Below are 19,334 nucleotides of genomic sequence, written 5' to 3' on the forward strand. Positions count from 1 at the left end.
GTGTGTGTGTGTGTGTGTGTGTGTGTGTGTGTGTGTGTGTGTGTGTGTGTTTGTATTGACTATCTTTAAACAAATTAACTTATATTATCAATTTTATTAAAATTATATAATGTATAGTGAATTTAATTGGTTTCTGGTTTGTCTTTAAACCAACTCAATATTATTAACTACATTTTCATGATCTTTCTATGTTATGTATTTATTTCTACTCATTTTAATGCATACTTTTTAATGGCTACATTTAATTGTAATTTAATTTTTTTTACTCAAAATCAACTGAGTAACTTGATAAGATTGTTAAGATTGCATGTAATCTGTTGTCTTAGTCAGTTTTTCCTCCAAGTCCCTTATTATAGGATAGCCATACACTATTATACATTGTTATATAAAAAAGGACAGCTTATGTAAATTCATCATTTCAGTCTAAAGACAGTTTCGATCATGCTGAAAACTGTTCACATGCTTTAGATTATTTCCAGAAGTTATTTCAAAGACATTATGGCTAAATAAAATATATTTTACCTACATGCACAGTGATGAATAAATGAACGAATGAATAAATGAACGAATGAATTAATGAATGAATGGGGGAATGAATGAACGAATGAATGAATGGAAGAAAGAAAGAAAGAAAGAATGAATGAGTGAATGAATGAATGAAACAAGTAAATATATCAATAAAAACATTTGACGCGTCTCGTGGGCGTGTCCTCATTAATTATTTATCACATTGTCACGGTGGGCGGAGCCAGGCTCCCGGAAGTGAGATGTTGCTGTTGAGTCACCCCGTAACCGCGACTCGGCCGTTAACACACTGAGATGGACGCCTCTAGCTCCAAATAGTGACCGATTAAATGCGCTTTTTTAGCTGCTACGTCATCTTAAACACCGCTGCTACGCTGTGTTAGACGGGTACTTGTCCAAAATGATGGAGGAAATCGATAGGTTTCAAGTGCCAGCGGTGAACTCGGAGATGCAGCCGCTGGTGAGTAGCTTCACTGATCAAAACAACAGCAGCTGACGGGCTGGGCGTCTCAACTTAGACTGTTCTACGAAAATAGACCGAGAAAAACCGAAAAGCCGCGAGGCGAAGGGTTGCCGGGCTGCTGCGCCGTCTCTGTTTTTCTTTTCCTTTCTGGAAACCATCACCAAGTAGCCTGAGCTTTTACCTCAGTTGGGCCACGTTGCGAAAACTGAGAGGTCTCGCATTACGAGCCCCCGTTTTGCCTCATTTGTGTTGTTTAGCTGATGAAGGGCAGGAGTTTGAAGGCTTGAGGGGATGTTCTGTTTTTCCTGCGTGGTTTAACTCGCATGAAGCTTCAGGTTGGATTCACTAGCCAGCTCATCAATCTTGAGCTGTCAAACCCAACGATAACATCGAGACCATGACAGTAATACCACTGATGCTCCTGCTCTCTGTGGCCTGATTTGTGTTTGATAATGCAAACGGTCATATCAACGCCTTACGTCATTTGTCATTATACCTATAGCGTGTATTTTAGTGTAGACCCAGAATAAACCATATGGAGAATGGCCAGAGCTAAATGAAACTCTGTGCATTACACCAGATATCTAGGCTGGACTTAGACTGAGCTTGAGATATGCCTAGTTATATGTATGATTGGTGTGAAGTGATCTGTGGTAAGTTCTACTTTTCTCACCTAAGTGCTCAAAGAAATGCTCCACTCTATAAATGTAATCACTCTGGGCTGCATAACAACTTTTACGTGTTGTTCGGATCCCCCTTTGCGGTATGTTAAATGCTTGTAGATAAGACCGTATGCGTGGCCTTAATTAAATAGGCCGTGAATGCTCTATCCTAAAAAGACAGAATGCCTGACAGGCCATATTACAGAGCAGTTTAATTACAGACATTTCTTTTAAGTTAGTCCTGAGAGAAAGTTTACATAGTGCTTCTAAATAAACCACGGAACCTCTGGGTTGCGGCTCATGATATGGCATTTAAAGACTACTGAACATATAAGGATTTAGCCGTTTTTGTCAATAGAGAACATACAGATGCCATCACAGAGTTTTAGGTTTGAAATGCAGAGGCAGCCAAGTGAGCGCCCAGTATGCAGCGGGAAAGCCATGTTGATTGTCTCGGGTTGTTTTGAGCACCCCTGCAGGGATAAAGCCGACGCTGCTTACAACCCAGTGAAATAGTCCTGAGAAAGTACAAACACCTTTGTAAGAGTACATTGGAGGAAATAATTCTGCTATGATAAAAGTGCTCTTAGTTGCTGTCTAAACATTGAAATTGAGTGATGGGGGCAGCCACAGGGGCCTAGATGACAACTTGTTTGATGACCCCTTTTTTTATTATTGTTGTAAGAATTCCTACCTGCTATAAAGCTGTTTTCCTCTTCACCACTGAAATCAATAGTTCTTTGACATGCTGTTCCCTTTACCACAAATGCAGACGATCAGCCGAGACATGTTTATTGTTTGAAGTTGGCTTTTTTTAGTTTCTCAGTGGAGCTATGAGGCCAAATGAGTTCAAAAGTAATGAAAATCGGTGTAACCAAAAATATATTACTGCTATTACATTAGCCTCGTAGCTTTGGAGACCAAATATATCTTGGCTGATTGACTGCAAATGGACAAAGAAAGCTGAGACATAGATTTTGTGCCTGACTATTCCTTAAAGCCTAGTTTTACTGGCATAAACAGCCTCACAGATCAAGCTACCTATAGTCTGCACTGTGTGCAGTTTATATTAAGGTGTGTAGCCCTCTGAGCTCAGCTTTACATTTGCTTGTTAAAACTGAGCTGGATTAAGGTGAGACGGCCTGAAGTGATACTGTGTGTCTCTCTTTCATTCAGTTCCACTATTCAGGGAGCCAGCTGTTACCCTGCGCTGCAACAGTGCTGCACTTTGTCATGCTAATGTCTGTATTGTGGGTAGAAAAGCATATAAATCTGGCATCTTCTCAAAGCTGTTTCATATTGCCATGTTGTGAGAGTGGACATATTGGAACAACCACAGAAGTGAGTTATGAGTTATATTTACTTTTTTACTGATGTCGTTTGTCTGTTTCCATAACCCAGTTAAACATATGTCCATATGGGAAAAACAGATCTTAACAGAATGGTATCATATTTGCTGACCCTGTTTCATGTAGGTTAGTAGCTCATATTCATTAAACTCTTTACTGTGTCTCTATTCACAGCTGTTAGTCACATGACTAGTGAGGCTTTTCCACTGTTGGTTGGAGACACAGCTTGTCAGATTATCCCACCGATCCCTTTCACTGTTCAGCTGTGTCAGCAGCTTTATTAAGCTTTTTTAACACGGTTTAACCAAAGGCTGTGTTGAGGAGATGCACGACTGCAAGGCCAACAAAATCTTCCATGTTTAAAAAGAAAGGAAAAAACCATGCACCGTCTGAAGTTGAACAGCTGATGCCTTAGTGAAAAGGTTTGCTCCCAAGAGATTTTCCTGGCAAGCAAAGTGAAGGAATTACTCAGGTCTGACTGAGAGACAAAAGGCTAACTTGTTGCTTCAGTGTTTCAGGGTTTATACTTTCACTTTGATAGGTGGTACATGTCTGTTTGTGTCTCTGGACTTCAGTATTCCCACGTCGGCATTCTTCTACCCAGAGCTCGTCTTGATTGTCATGATCAGTGTTTCGTCTGCCAGGATCTCACAGTTCTGTGGAGCAGCGTGTCACCCCCTGTGGCGTTCAGCGCACATATTCCCTGTCTGTGGCTGGGAGCATTAGCATAAACTGCACAGGCAACTGAACGTGTAGCTGGCAGAATATGAATAGCAGCTCCGTCCTTTGATGCTGTGTTTTGTGCTGCTTTTGGTGTGAGCTTTGTGTCGGCTGTGTAGTTTAAAAAAGGCTGACTGTGTAGCCAAACGCTCTTGTTTTCTTGGAGAAAGGTCACAGTGGAGCTCATGTAAGGCTGTCTGTGTTTCTAATTAGACGTCTTTGGATTTTGTTTTTGTTTTTGTTTTTTAATAAACATGATGATAACTTTCTGTTGAGAGCCGCTCTTTAACTCATTTTCATACCCAACAGGCTGAGTTGTGATCCAGATATTTAGCAGCACTATATGTTGGGAATAAACATTTTACATTTTTTTCAAGTGATAATGGACAGTAACGTATTTGACAAAGTGTCTTCAGCAGTAGTGTACGACTAACTGATTCTCCAATACTTTAGTAGCTGCTCTGATCAAATCCGCATGATTCTCATTCGGATTCTTTTTGTGCAGGCTCGACTAACTGAATCAGCATTGTTACTTTAGCAGTTTACAAATGAGGCGCTGTTATCAATGAAGACAGTGAGGCCTTTTTTCCATATTATACACTAGAGTAAGAGTGGGCCTATATCATTGCAAACTTAACATGGATGATAATGCAAATTTAGACAGTTATTAGATTATCGTCTGTAGAATTAGCAATACATAGTATCATCATGATCCAGGTTCAGTTATGTGAGTGTTACAGAGTCTTACCCTATAGCTTGGATTTTCCCTGATGGTAATATAATTACCACTTTGGCTAGCTTCTGATATTTCTTCATCGTTTATAATTTGTCAGCATTTTGGTTTCAATCACAAACCGCTAGATGCAGTGTAGGAGAGGGTCCGTCAAACTGGCACCCTTGGTCTGGCATTTACTCTCAACAAGACTCTCTGTGCTATACTCTTCTGAAGTGACATTCATAGTATAAATGTTTGCAGGGGGTTAGGTGGTGATGCTCTGTTTGTATAGCCAGTATTTGTGGAATCTTTTCCATTTCAGTACAATTTTGAATAAACCACTGTTTAAAATAATTGTATAACGGTAAGGGTAAAACTAAAGTAAAGCAGTGAAAATGTAAGAGAATAAAAGAACAGTAGTTTTTGTAATTTTGGACATTTTTATTTGTTGATACTCAGTAATATTGCACACTACTGGAAACGGCAAACCAGTGAAATGTTCCTCAAAACCTCTTTGGTTTAACATATTGTGCTGTATTGGTTGACAAATTAACTTATTTGTAAAATATTTTTAAACTCTAAAAGAAAAATTGGTAAAACTTTATAACAGCAAGCTAATCTTCAGTGTACACGTGTATTTTTCATCCCACACGCATATACTGACAGGGCTGGTGATTTGTGTCATCACAATACTCTGATATTATCATATGTTCATTGTTATGTTTTATGAAGATGAAGTTGATTGCGTTCGATGACCAAATAATGTTCCGACAGTGATTTGTAGGCCATCTTCTAAAGGTCTGGCTTCAGGGTGTGTTATGGATGGTGTCGCGCCCCTATGGATTTGACAGGGAGTGACCCTGGTGTAAGCCATAACACTGCTTTTATTAGAAGCCATAATGTCTCCTCTCCTTTGAGCAGAGCTCTTGAAAAAGTCTTTGCTGAGAACAAAGGTGACCAGTAGTACCTGTGCAGTGACCCTCCTGTAAGAAGGCACTGTGTTGCAAATGTGGTAGAGCTTTCGTATTAGTTCCTAACAGAGTTTACAGAGAGACAGAGAACTCTCCTGTTGGATTATTAAGCCACATGACCAGTTAGGTTTTATTCTTTGTTTGGATATGGAGACTATGGCTGGAATTGATGTGTAATGAAATGCAGAGGCCAGCCTTCAGCTGTTTTATTTCTTCTCCAAGTGGCCAATAAGAACGTTACGCTCACTTTTCAGCATCAAGAGAGCATAAATTTAACAATTACACTCTCTCCTGTCCACCCGCCTTTTTTCCAAAGAAACCTGTAAGGTTATTTTCAACACCTCCAAAGTCTTAGAAGTTGGGTGCATTTTCGTCTTTTGTCTTATTTCCTGCTCTCAGCAATGGATTTTTGACAGAGACGCATCTTTTCGGCCCCATAATGTTTAGTGTTGTCTTCTCACAGTGTAAGGATGGAGAGAAAAACCTGTGGGTTTTTTCAGATCTGAAGTCAAATTGGAGATTGAATTTGTATTCGTTTCTATTTATTTATTTATTTATTTATCTATCCCTCTCTTTCTCCTTATAGATGTAAGCCTGAAGTACTGTTATCTGATGGTGACCGTTTTGCTGGTCTACCAGGTCTTACATGGTTGTTAAAAATTCCATTTTCTCTATAAATCCAATTCCAAAATGTTGGGACAGTAGGTAGAATGCAAAATAAAAACAGAAAGCAGTGATGTATACATCTACATCTACCTGTATGAACAAAGTACAAAGACAGCATGTTTTATTTTACCAACTTTTTCTTGCAAATTTATTTTCATTCTGGATGATGCCTGCAACACATTCCAAAAAGGGTAGTTTAAGAGTAGGAGCATTGTGAAATGTTTAAAAACAGCTATGCAATCATATTATTTATTGGAAATAAATAGAGCATTGAGGGAAAAGAATAGTTATTCATGAGCAAAGATGGGTTGAGGCTCACCACTTTGCCAGAATGGAGCAGGAAAAAATCTACAAAGTTTAAAATTGTTAGTCAACCAGGGATTTTAGGTATTCTACAGTGTGTAATATTTTCAAGGAAAAGGCCAGAAACTAATAGTCATAGTGGTCTGTGTTCAGTGTTCTCACTATCTATTTGGCAGATTTGTTTGGTGGCAGATCTGCATGGTGTTCCAACTTTATCATTCACTCATATGTCAAGATTGAGCTCAGCATGCTCTTTTTCGCAGCTGTCAGTCCAGCTGAATTATTTAGCATTTCATGTGTTGCTTGTGGAGGTCGGTGAGCTCTGTCTGGTGCCTGATATTTTAAAAAGAAAAATAACACTCGTCAACAGTGGCTGTAGCTGGCAGTGCTGCAGAGCTTGGTTGACTATGCTCAGTGACTCTATGCTTTGGTCATTCTAGTGATTTGAAGTGATGCCCTGTTGGGTGTTTGTTTTGTTTTTCAGGCCATGTTGGGGTTTCCCCCCATCGATGGCTCAGTGCCCATATTCAGAGCAGGGACAGAGAGGGCGGCTAGCTCATTTCTCCTTTTGGGTCTGTTTCCAGAGAGACCCCATTATAGCCATGCTTTCACATGTCCCCCACAAAAACAGAGCTAACCTCCTCCTTCGCAGAGGTCTGCATGGAACAGTGTATTCTTAACTGGTTTTTAAACAATGTGAAATCTGCATCGCTGGATGAATGGCATGCTGTATTTGGACATGTAGACATTAGCAGATATAGTTGAGCCTGTTTTGAATGGTCTGTAATTCCAGAGATAATTTAATGTTTTGACCAAAAATTCTGAAAGTTATATTCAAACTAAGATGTCCTTTGGTTAAGAATGGATTTAAGCTCTGGGGTAGCAGATCTCTGGCCTGCAGTGTCCTTTCTCAGGCACTGGCCTTCATTTCTGATGTGTAAAGCCACCAGTGAATATGCATGTTTGCTTATTAAGTCCTTTGTTTAAGTTGCTTCAGAAAGTCAAACTACAGTGTGTTGGAATGTCCCCATTAGCAGTGGCTAGTATTGCTGTACTTTATCATGATAAATTAGGCCTACATCACAGTATGTTTTCCTGAGCTTAGTGTGGATACACTCAGTTAAAAAAAAAAAAAACACAGTGTGTGTTATGAAAAAGAGGCTGATGTTTAATATGTTTTAGTAGAGCAAAGTATGTGTCCTATTAATTAAAAATTTTAATTAAAGATTGTTATTAATACTGATGGACTGATCCACGTTTTTTCAGTTTTGATGCAATTTCGATATACAACTGCCAGTACCAACACAGATTCTGATACAGGAGCTCTTTTTACTAATAAGAGACACTGGGCTCACATCTGAAGTCCAAATATCATTTGTGCAGCTCCTGGCTTTAACATGTTTAACGTGTTGTACAGTTGGAAAACTTTCCTGTAATCGTTTTAGTCTTTGGGTTGTGTGCTGGAAGATTATCGCATTTCTGGAAAGTATCAGCGAGAGTGCTGCAGGCGCTTGGTGAAATTGGTCGTATTGTACGACAAACCAGACGTCCACCCCTCGGCACACTGGCTTTGCACACGTTACAAGTAGCTGTCGTACTTTTCAGCATCTCATGTACGTTATGTTACGTTACGGCGTGTTCATTGTGCTGCGGACTGGAATATGGATCTGTAAGTGGATCAGTGAAAGAATGTCAATATCTGACCCGATACCCATAACAAAAAAAGCACTGCTCTAGAGTCCAGTGGTGGCGCTTTACACCACTGCATTCGATGCTTTGCATTGCACTTGGTGACATCAGGCTTGGATGCAGCTGCTTGGCCATGGAAACCCATTCCATGAAGCTCTCTATGCACTGTTTTTGAGCTAATCTGAAAGCCTCATGAAGTTTGGAAGTCTGTAGCGATTGACTCTGCAGAAAGTTATCAACCTCTGCGCACGATGCACCTCAGCATCCGCTGACCGCTCTGTCATTTTACGTTTTTAAATTTTACACTTACCGTTTCATGGCTGAGTTGCTGTCGTTCCCAATCGCTTGCACTTTGTTATAATACCACTGACAGTTGACTGTGAAATATTAAGTAGCGAGGAAATTTTCATCCTATCACAGTACCATGCTGGAATTCACTGAGCTTCCATTCTTTCACAAATGTTTGTAGAAGCAGTCTGCAGGCCTGGTGCTTGGTTTTATACACCTGTGTTCATGGAAGTGTTTGGAACACCTGAATTCATTGATTTGGATGCGTGACTGAATACTTTTAGCGATATAGTGTATGGCCTGACCAGGACTAGCTTGAAGCTCATATCAATATAAACCTAGTAGCTCACAGCCTTTATGGTTAACCATTGGCTAACAAACACATGTATAGGCTCTAATTTAAAGCTACCCTTAACAGAAGCAACACATCCTTTACAAAAGAGTCAGTTATATCCTACCTTAACGCGTTATGTGTCACTTGGCGAACTGTCCTAGTTGCTTTTGTTGAGAAAAACCATCATATCCACCGAAGTAGAGGTCAGTCTACTATGCAGTCTGTACACAATCAGACGAGTGGCTGAGAATACCCGCTCTGCAGGTACTGAAGTGGCTTTTGTGCACAATTACCGCCTGGCTGAAATTGCTAGCCTCAGAAATCATGTGCTGTTGTCTTTCTACCAGTGAAGAGGATTTATGTCCAGTGCTGGCAGAATATCGCTGAAACGGTTCTGTGTTTCAGAGTTCTCAACTGGAGATAAGCAATGTTCTCCAAGAAGAAACAACGTGGCATTTTTCTTACCGGCTTTGTCTCCCAGGTGCTCTGCTCTCTGCTGCTACAGACAAGCTGTCTTGGTTATTATCACACACAGTTGTTTTTGCTGGCTGCCTCTTTCTTGATTGAAGAAAGCAAAGGTGTTTGTGACGAGGGTCCTGCATACAGGCAGCTTATTGGAAATTAAACGAACTTTTTAACCAAAAGCATTGGTTGAACATTTGAGTGTTTGTCAGTTAATGGTCAATCATTAACATCCTTACTATCATGTATAGTCTTGTCTTCGAGTATTGTTTTTGCCCTGATCTCTATGTAAATCCTTTGGTATTGATTATCTGCTGCTACAGAATCCTGATTTGTCTATTTATTTTCATAGATAATACAGCTGCACAGTAAACATCAAAGGTCATAAAACCAACCTAATTTATGTAAAATATTCCTGACTACTGAGTAGGCCTACTTTCAAATGCTACAGTAAAATCACTTCAGTTTCACTAAACGCATAGTGTGACGCCCTCTGAACTGATATTTTGTTTTTGGGACTACCTTTTTCAAAGGTTTTGAATATGCTACTTTCATATTTCAAATTGCAAAAAAAGCACTCCTTTTTCTCAGCTTTGAATGCGCAGTCACTGCTGAGAGCTCAGAACTAGGCCTATTCACCCTGCTGATGGAAAGGTTTGATCTTTTTGCTGGATTTGTCTGTAGAGGGCATGTTATGAGGAAAGAGGCTGCTTCTCTCTCTGTCTTATATGACAGGAGTTATCTCTTCTATCTGAGGATGTGCATTCTTACTATGTTTGATATTCAGTTATCTTAAAAAGGCAATGAACAGATGTTTGGTTTCCTGCTGGGAAGAACAGCAAACAATAAAAAGCTGATATTAAGATGATGTTGTTCTTGCTTATAAAGTAAAAGTTTATGGGTAAAACTGTGGCACTTAACAGCCCTGTTGAAACTAGTGAAGTTTTTTTTTCTTCTTCTTCTTTCTGTCAAACGCACATATGAGAGAGATGATTTAGAATGATTTCCTGTTCCACCTTAAATTGTGCAGCAGTTACATTCAGGTGCTTATACAGGTGCCATGCTGCTCCATTTAAGGTGGAGTGGAAATTTTGAACAAAAAGCTGGTGAATAAGAAGCCAGCTTCAGCTTTGTAGAAATTAGGACATGAAACAGAATTTAGCATGGTTTAGACTAGGCCTACGAAGGTGGTGTTAGACACACACACACACACACACACACACACACAAAGGGTTCCTAATAAAAAGTGAAGTTCCATTCCAGAGTAACCTACAACAATAGGTTTACTTCTGAATCTAAAATGATTGTCTTTGTGAAAATGTGTAGTCTCTACAAATTTTTGGCTTCACAACATATTTAAATAATGATGTCAGTATTTAAATACTGGCACCTGTAATGGTTAAGTGAGTACTCAAGTACCCACGCAAGTATGCCCACTCCCCTAGTGTCCCCCTAGTCATGGCTCACATTCCCAGAGCCTTGCCGTGCTGTTCTGTCAGCAGTGAGATTGTGTTCAGCTGGCTTCTCTGTGCCAGACATGCCTAATTAGTCCAGCTATATGAACAGTATCTCTCTGTACTACTGTTTCTGAAAGGAGGTGAATGCTGGATGAGAAAAGCTCTGTCTGTCTACACTACAGTACATGTGTTTTGTTCTATATCAAGAAGCATGACGCTGGTGGTTCACAGTTCAAGAACGAGGGAGTGGTGAATGGTATCTTTCTGTGCCTTTGTGGCACTTCTCATTACTTCAGCTCTATCTGTATAAGCCTATTCATTGCCTATATACCACTCCACTCTAGCTCTCTTGCCTTGCTCTTTTCTTGTAGTTGCTGCTCTGAAGACAACGTCAGACAGTGATGTATCGAAATGGCCAGCCTTGTTTTCGGTTCTGAGCACCTCATCGAAACCTTAGTCAGAAATATTTATAGTTTGACAGCTGCTATGTTTAGTGTGTCAAACTGCTATAACTGCGCCGCGCTGCTCTGACTGGTTCATGACGTGCTTCTGGCTGCCTGTAATAAGGTCAGGCTCGGGTGGTCATAATGAAAGCTCTGTTGGCAGAGAGGCTAACTCTTGCTCTTCCTCCAACAGACTCCCTCTGTTCTCCTCCCAGTCCCTAGTGATGTCACACAGGGCCTAAACCTTACAAACCGAGTAGAGAACTGGCATGCTGTCCATGTAGGAAATACTAGGTGGTTGCTATGGCGTGTAGAAACTTCCTCTTTCTCTCTGTCTTTGCTGAGCACTGAGCAGTCTGGGAAAGGGGCATCTCTAAAAAATGAAAGGGAAGGATGGCATCAGCTGTGAATACATATGCGCTAATAGAACGTCACATAAATTGAGGAAAAACGGTTTAAAAAGCTTTGGACAAAAATGTTGTTCCCTTGGTCTGTTTATCAGATTGGGCCCTTTATCTGATGTATAGGTTATATCAGTGTTCAAGGACACTGGGTTGATGAGGCAGACACTGATAATCATATTCACTGTCTGATAAGAATGCTCTGTGTAAGTTCATTTAAGTGAAGCTTTTATCTGCCTTGAAGGACTTTTATTCAATAGCCATGTTTACATGCAGCCTGATAATCTGTTAATAATCCGACTAATAGCTCAATCAGAGCTGCAATTTTTAATATAGTCCACATGATCAACATTGTGGTCTTACGAAGTGGGGAAATTTGACCTAATGACACTTCTGTGAGCTGCCTGTAGAGTTTGCGAGTGGCCTATAAAATAATTTCACAAGCAACCAAGCTTGACTTGCAGTGGACATGACAACCACAACTCTCTGGCAGGGTGCCTGTTCCCTGCCCCAAGTCAAAAAAACTTGATGTGCTGGTCTTCTTAGCCAATAAAAATAGGCCTGGATCTCAGTTTACAGGAAATGATTACAATTTAAACCATCATCACAGTATTGGTACAGTTGGATATTTTTTGCCAAAATTGTTCAGCCCTAGTTACATGATGCTGGAATGCAGATATTTTAGCACACACTAATACAATGAATACTTCATAAACTATTGCTTTGGAACACTGGTCAAATTTTAACATCTGTTAAATGCTGATGATAATTTTAAAGCAACTTTCTGCCAGTACTGTTGTGATTCTGATGTCACTGTACAACCCCAAATATTAGCTAGTAAAAGCATCAGAAGTGCAGCCTTAAGGCTATGGCAGACTGGATGCGCCATGTTGCATCATGCAGCATTGAAAAATTTAAAGCCATTGTTTTTGAAAGCTGGTTGTTGAGAGCTCGCACAGTGCTGCCAATATCCTGCATTGATGTGTCTCAGCACATGATGACTTTCAGCACCACTTTATTTCTGTGTGCAGCGCAGTGTGGCACTCAGCATTTTGCTCTTACTGCAAAAAATGTATTTTTATAGAATTGGCTGTGGGTGACGGGGCTTGAGAAAGGCAGTAAATCCTAAAGTCTTCAAGATGCACAGAAAAAGGTTAATCATCAGTTTTCACATCAGCTAATGTTACTAGCCCATTACAACATAACCCCCCCCCCCCTCTGTTTTTTTTTTTTTTAATAAAAACAACACTTAAAGCTAATAAGCTTTCTGATTTTGGCTTAATGAATGGCTTAAAGTCTTGCTGCTGTTTTTAGTGTTCCTTTTTTGTATGTTTTGGTGTCAGAATTACTTCAATATGTGATCTGACAGATGAAAGCTTTTATTATTTATTCCTTTTTTTTTGTATTTTATTTTTATTAAGACTCTTTTCAGGTAACAGTCACAGGCACATCTACAGGTACATTTACTTCCAAATAAGGAAATGTGGAGGGGCCATATGAGTAGGTAAATCTCGAAATGATTATACAGACATAAAGTACAATGGACAAAAACAGAGCTCTCAGTAGGTATTTGTAGACATCCAAAACTTGAGGGAGAAAAGAACCAAATGAATAAGTACAACAAAACGTTAAGATGAATTATCAGTATAATTCCAGAGAGAAAACCATATTTGCCCAACTTTTTGCAGTATAAACCAACAGAATAAATATCTGTCTGGCATTGTAGTCAAATAGAATTCCTAATTGGCCATAGATCGAATATCATTTAGTGCACATTGTAAACTGTGTATTAAAAATTTCTGGAATAGGAAATTAATAAATACACCACTTCCCAAAATGCAATAAAGTAAAAGTGAATGTAAATGCCCTTGTGTAATTGGCACTTTAAACAGAGGTCAAATCTTTCTGGAAATATCCTGTGTAAGATAAAATCTACTAATAAGTTTAAAGTGAAGTTTGCGTATGTGTACTGAACTGCCCTTAGGGTATAGATTTGAACAGATAGCGAGCCAAACACCCTGATCAATAGACTCCTCCAGGTCTCTTTCTCAGATATCTTTAGGACTTACAAAAGAGGACAAGCACTCATCAGATAACGAGGCATGAACCTTTGTAATCAAAGCTTTTAAATCATGATGCTTAGTCAGAAATCATTCAGTCTGTCATGTCCAAACATTCCAGCATCCAGCTGGGCTTTAATGAACCGTCTAATTTGAAGATATCTGAAGAAGTCAATCTTTGACACCTTCTCATTATCAGAGATCTCAAACAAGTACATCATAACACCCTCTGAGAATAAACAAGAGATCTGTGAAATGCCAAGTTTACTCCAATTTAAAAGTCCAATATTAGCTGAGAAGGGAAATCGGGGTTAAATGCAAGTGGCGGAAGCAAGGAAAGGATTTTAGGTACCCTGAGAAATGTTTTAACTTCTTTCCAGGCCAGTATTGTGTTGAATACCACAAAGCACCCAGAAACATTTTGAATTTCTTCTCATTATGTATAGAAGGTAAGAACTATAGGTAGAGGCGAGCAGGCCCTAGATTCCGTGATGACCCAGAGTGAGTTAGTCCTGTTAGCACATCAGCTGATTATATGTAAAGATGAAGCTTTTAAACTAGTAAAATGTACTGTGGCAAATAATGGAGACACCCATCTGACATGAAGAACCCTTATTGTCCTTTTAACTGTAAACTCCTTTCTGTCTAACATAGCTAACCAATTTAACGCTGCCAAAGTGACACAGCTGATTAATAATATGAATCAGCAAACCTTATTAGCAATTTACCAAGGTGAGAAGTTGGCACAGTACACTTTTGAGTACATTAAACATTAAGTACATTAAGTATATTAAACTACAGTGACTTGGCGAAACAACAGTTTAAAAATCAGTCATACAAAGCCGTCATGTTTAGTAAAAACCCATCTGCATGGAACAGACGTACAGCATGAAGAATTGTTTAATTTAGCTGCGTTATCTGTGACTAGGCCTGTCACAATCACGAAATCTTTGCTGGCGATAAGAAGTTGTATAAATAATCATAATTGACAGTTTAATTGTCAGTGTTCTTTATTTTATTATATAAAAAACTATAATGTTATTCAAAAAAAGTCAGAAGAAAGAAGCCTATGATAAAATATGATCTAATGACTGGAAAATAATTGTGATCTTATTAAATAACTGTAATTATCCCAAATAATTGTGATTATCTGGATTAACAGTGACAGGCCTAGTTTTGATCTGTGCTTTGGAGTGACTTTGGATTTAACAGGATAAATAACACCATATACTGTAGGGTTCTTAAAAGTTGAGGCATAATTTAGAAATGTATTTAGTGAGGTATTGTAGTTTAAGATTAAGCATCGTGATGTGGCACAGCCACAACATAAGCAGGCCTGCATTATCTTTGTCTTCATTTGAGGCTAAACCCCATAGTGAGTTCAACTTCTGATGGAAGCACAAATACCTTTTTAAAAAAATCTGTTTTTGGAAAAATAACCAGAGGCTATGGAGATGCATGAATCTTTTATCAAACTGAATACAAACCCAAAAGCTGGAGGAATCACGTATGCTCTTTATGGCAGAGGACTGCTTTGAAATGCTCGAGGTGTTAGCCGTCGACGTCTCTCTCAGGGCGAAGTCACCGAGCATATAAGACACAACTGCTTAAACCTGACAGGATCTGAGAGAAAGATTCAGATGGTGCCATTCCTGCTGAAGCTTGTGGGGTTCTGCTGAGTCATGCTGTTTGAGGGGAATGGAACCAGCACCACCTTAATCACCATGCTCAGCCTGTCTAGACGCTCTCCAGAGGCGCTGCTTCAACAGAGCTTTTTGTTTATGCATAGCATTTCTGCTGCTGCTTCTCTCTATCAGTTTTTCCTGCAGCTAAGATCTGTTCATAGACCTGCGTATGGTGGGAAGTCAGGATGAAATAGATAGGCACCATCTATTACCTCTGATCAGGAAGAAATAGGTTTTTATTGATTTCCATTTTTACTTCATATTCTTTTTCGGTCCCTTCTGGGAACATATTGTTGTTTGTTCGGTGGATTGATTAGTTGTGCATTTGTGTTTGTGTGTGTCTCTGTCTGTCTCAAGGACCCAGCAGCAACATCTACATCAGAGGCTGACTCAGACACAAGGGAGGCAGAGTCCGTGGCTATCAACTACAAGCCGTCCCCACTGCAAGTCAAGATTGGTGAGTTTTCAGTCATGCAGCCGATGATCTGTAGAGTTCCACAGGTCAGTGTGTCCTTTTGTCAACTCAGCACAAAGCTATCAGTTCATTTGCACACACACAGTGTGTGGGAGAAGAGAAGACCAGTTGACCTATTCATGCTTTCTTTTGTAGCAAGTTTTGCTAGGTTGATCAAGCTTAAAGAATATTGGCAAAATCCTATTCAACCTTGCAAAGAACTGTCATGCACAACAATAGCGTTTTAAAAAATGTTTAAAAAATTGATCATTTATTGATTATTGGTTCATGCAAACCACCGCAAGACAGATTCCTACATGTGAACATAACTGAACTTTTAAACATGTTGGATGGTGTGATGCATTAATATCATGTCGTACCTAACATAGAGAGATTGTTCTACAGTCCTGGCTGTTGAGCTGCGCTGGTTGAACACGGTTAGGAGAAGGCTTGGGGTGCTGCAGGCAGATATCATGCTTGTACAAAAATGACCTACGTTACAGTGAATATTTCTGGTCAGACCATGTGATCAGGTTTAAGACATCAGACAAAACAGCTTTGAGTCTCGGAAAAACCACTCTATCTCAGCTCTCATAAAATTTGAAGCTAAAGTGCCTCAGACAAGATGGCCTTGGACAAAGCATTTTTGCCATTAGCTGTTCTGATATTTCTTACTAGATTAATTACAGTTTTGTGGCTTGATTAAAGATGACAATACAATTCAACCTAGTGTATAACTCTAGTTTCAGTCTTGAGAGATGATGTCTCTGTTTTGATATTGTTTTGACACAGTCTCAGGGGGAAGAGAGACTCAGAATTTGTGCAGAATTTTTGCTATCATTAATGAATATGAACCGTACCTTCAAATATAATAAAAGTCTTTTTTTCTATTTAATAAATATGTCTCTGCAGATGGAGGATCTAATTGATCCTTTTCATGGTGACTTAACTGGGTATTATTTGACATATTCTGAGGGCAACAGTAATTAATAATATTTTAGGCTATATATTATTTAATATTATGTGTTGAAATGCATTTTTATTTTTGTATTCTGATGAAATCTTTATCGCGTCTCCATCTGGTCTCAATCCTGTCGCTCCTGGCTTCAACTACTACAAAATCTTGGTCTTGACTTGATTCGATGCGTCCAGGTCTTGACCTTGACTCTCTAATGTTGACTACAATACTTCAAAACATTGTTTACTAAACTGTGCTATTATTATGATGTTATTTGGCAAAGATTATAATTCAGCTCATGCACTGTTATTGTGTTAGCTCCTGCACATGGTAGATGTAAAATTTTCCACAGGCCAGAAACTGATTCTTTTTATTTTTTTTGTCATTTCCACAAAGCGTTTACAGATTCCTTATTCTGGTAATTGTAGTCTGGTGCATATTTTTTCATTTAATGTGCTGAAGAAACACCTACTTTAGCAGGAAAGGGCTGTTTGATCAATGTGCATAATAACCAGTCACAGAGTGGTGTCTTTGTTCGAAGTGTAGGGGCCGGAGCTTATTAAAAAGAGACTACAGCAAAATCAAACCTGCAGGAAACAAAGTGGGATGGACCAGCAAACATGCAGGAATGTCTTACTTACTAGCTTTAAAAGACTCAAAGAAAACTAATAACTTTTGAAGATGTGATGCTCTGAACTGGTTGTGAGTCTAGTGAAGATATCTTACTCGGCACAGCGAGCAGTTCGGGCAAGTGTTTGCAAAACATGTTTCCCTTTGGACAGATTAAAGCTGGCACACAGAAATGTGTATACACGGACATGCTGATGGCCAGTCTTGTTGTGGCCAGCTTATTGTGCTATCAGCTTACTAGGGCAAAGCACACACTTTATCACCATTTTTTAAATGGGCATAAAAACAAATGATTCACTTCCTGCACACCATTAATTGCACATAATTGCAGCTCTGCTCATCAGGTAATTACCAGAACTTTCATAAGCTAGATCAGGCACGCTGGAGGAGAGAGCTGGAAAACACAAACACACATAATGCATGAGGTCCCCATGGTGATTGTGTATCAGACCATTAGGCAGCCACAGTGCATCATATCATATTTGATTTGTCAAACTGTATTAACTCTTGTGATTTACACCCAAAAATGATTCAACATCAACATTTCAGTGAAAGAAAATTCTTAAGATTTGTTAACACACTTAGTTGATGAGTACTGCTACTGCTGCTACCGAATGAAATGCCTTTATTGGGGTCTTTCGTCGTTAATTAACTGCCCAGCCACGCACTCTCGTGTTGCTTTGTGTGCGTCGTCTCCTCCTAGGCTAAAGCACAGAGACCTCCAGATGAAATGCAGCCACTGCTTGTTAATTAAACTTTGTATTTCAGTTGTCGAGTGGCAATTGGTATTGCTCACCGGACTGCAGAGGAATAACAAGTGCATTGGAGCCCCCATCTGAAAGTCACACAGAAGTCAAGCGCAAAGCTCATTTAGTTTTATTGCATAAAAGTCCCTGCTGAGAATGAGGCTTCAAAAATAGCAGCGCCTTGTAAACTAGCAGTAGTGTCATCCAGAACAATAATCAACAGTCATGAGCAAACATAATCCCTAAAACAGTTTCTTATTAATAATATAAAATCAGATGTGCTCTCCAGAGTTGTTCAATAATGGTTTGGCAAAAAATATAATAATAATAATAATTTATTCAGTTTTACACTTAACCTGGTCAGTTGAGATGTTTGCTTTTTAGTTTAGGAGCTACAGGGTGATATTGCTAAAAAAACACAAGAAGTCAGTAGTCACCCAAATCTTTCCTGTAAATGCATCCCCAAAACCTGTCTCAAACCGCTCAAACCATCTAGCTCTTAGCTAAGGTTGCGCAGGCGTGTCGACTCAGCATGACTTACTGTGAACTGTAAAAGTTAACACAGCTTCACAGTGCAGCCAAAGTCATTCATTTCAGACACAAGTTAGCAGGTATTGTGCTGATTTCTGATTCCGCTGCAGAACCTGACTCCCCTTCATGTTCACGCTCCTCGCACAGGTGTATAAACTTGTGAGTTCTGGTATTTCTGTTTATAAACATGCATCTTCAGATAGAAAATTCAAGATTAACACACACACACACACACACACACACACACACACACACTTTCTAAGCCGCTTATTCTTCTGGGTCACGGGGGGAGCTGAGGCCTTCCCAGCAGTCATTGGGCGGAACACAGGAAACACCATGGACAGTTTCAAGATTAAGTTATTTCTAAAAAGAAACAATAAATGGTGAGCATACTGTGCATGCAAAGTGGAATCAGAATTTGCCACAATACCTGTTGTCTGAAGTTGATGCCTGCTGTGCTTTGCTATACAGTGACGTTTGGTTCAGTTTTGTAAGTCTTATTGCATCCTAAACCACATCAAAAAGTCTGCTCAACTGTGCTGAAGAGCTGCATGCAGTTTGAGGTGGGGGTTGGGGATGTGTGTACATGGAAGTTTTGTTTGACTATTTATTTCTAGTGTTTGATAGTGATGTCAGCCTTGTAGCTCCAGCACTAAACTAAAAAAAGCCAACTTTGGACAGCAGTCTTGCTAGTTGTCTAGTTGATCAACTACATCACTGGTAAGAGGAAAATTGTGTGCTTTTGATTTTTGGATGAATCACTCCTTTAAAACATTGTCTTTGATGCTATTTGGATTTGCGAAATAACAGTGCACGTGAAAG

At 39.4% G+C, this 19,334-nt stretch overlaps 1 protein-coding gene across 2 annotated transcripts in view; it reads left to right on the forward strand.

Annotated features, from left to right (window-relative positions):
• The first annotated feature begins 754 nt into the window (after positions 1–754).
• Positions 755–19,334, forward strand: part of fam219aa (family with sequence similarity 219 member Aa) — a 31,086-nt gene continuing 12,506 nt past the window's right edge. For both annotated transcript variants that reach the window (XM_037546075.1, XM_017714924.2), the window contains exons 1-2: positions 755–985; positions 15,551–15,650. In XM_037546075.1, coding sequence (XP_037401972.1) covers positions 926–985; positions 15,551–15,650 — 160 coding nt within the window. In that variant the 5' untranslated portion in view covers positions 755–925. The remainder of the gene's footprint in view (positions 986–15,550; positions 15,651–19,334) is intronic.

The sequence above is a fragment of the Pygocentrus nattereri genome, chromosome 16 (assembly GCF_015220715.1).
Source record: "Pygocentrus nattereri isolate fPygNat1 chromosome 16, fPygNat1.pri, whole genome shotgun sequence".
In the NCBI taxonomy this organism is placed as follows: domain Eukaryota; kingdom Metazoa; phylum Chordata; class Actinopteri; order Characiformes; family Serrasalmidae; genus Pygocentrus; species Pygocentrus nattereri.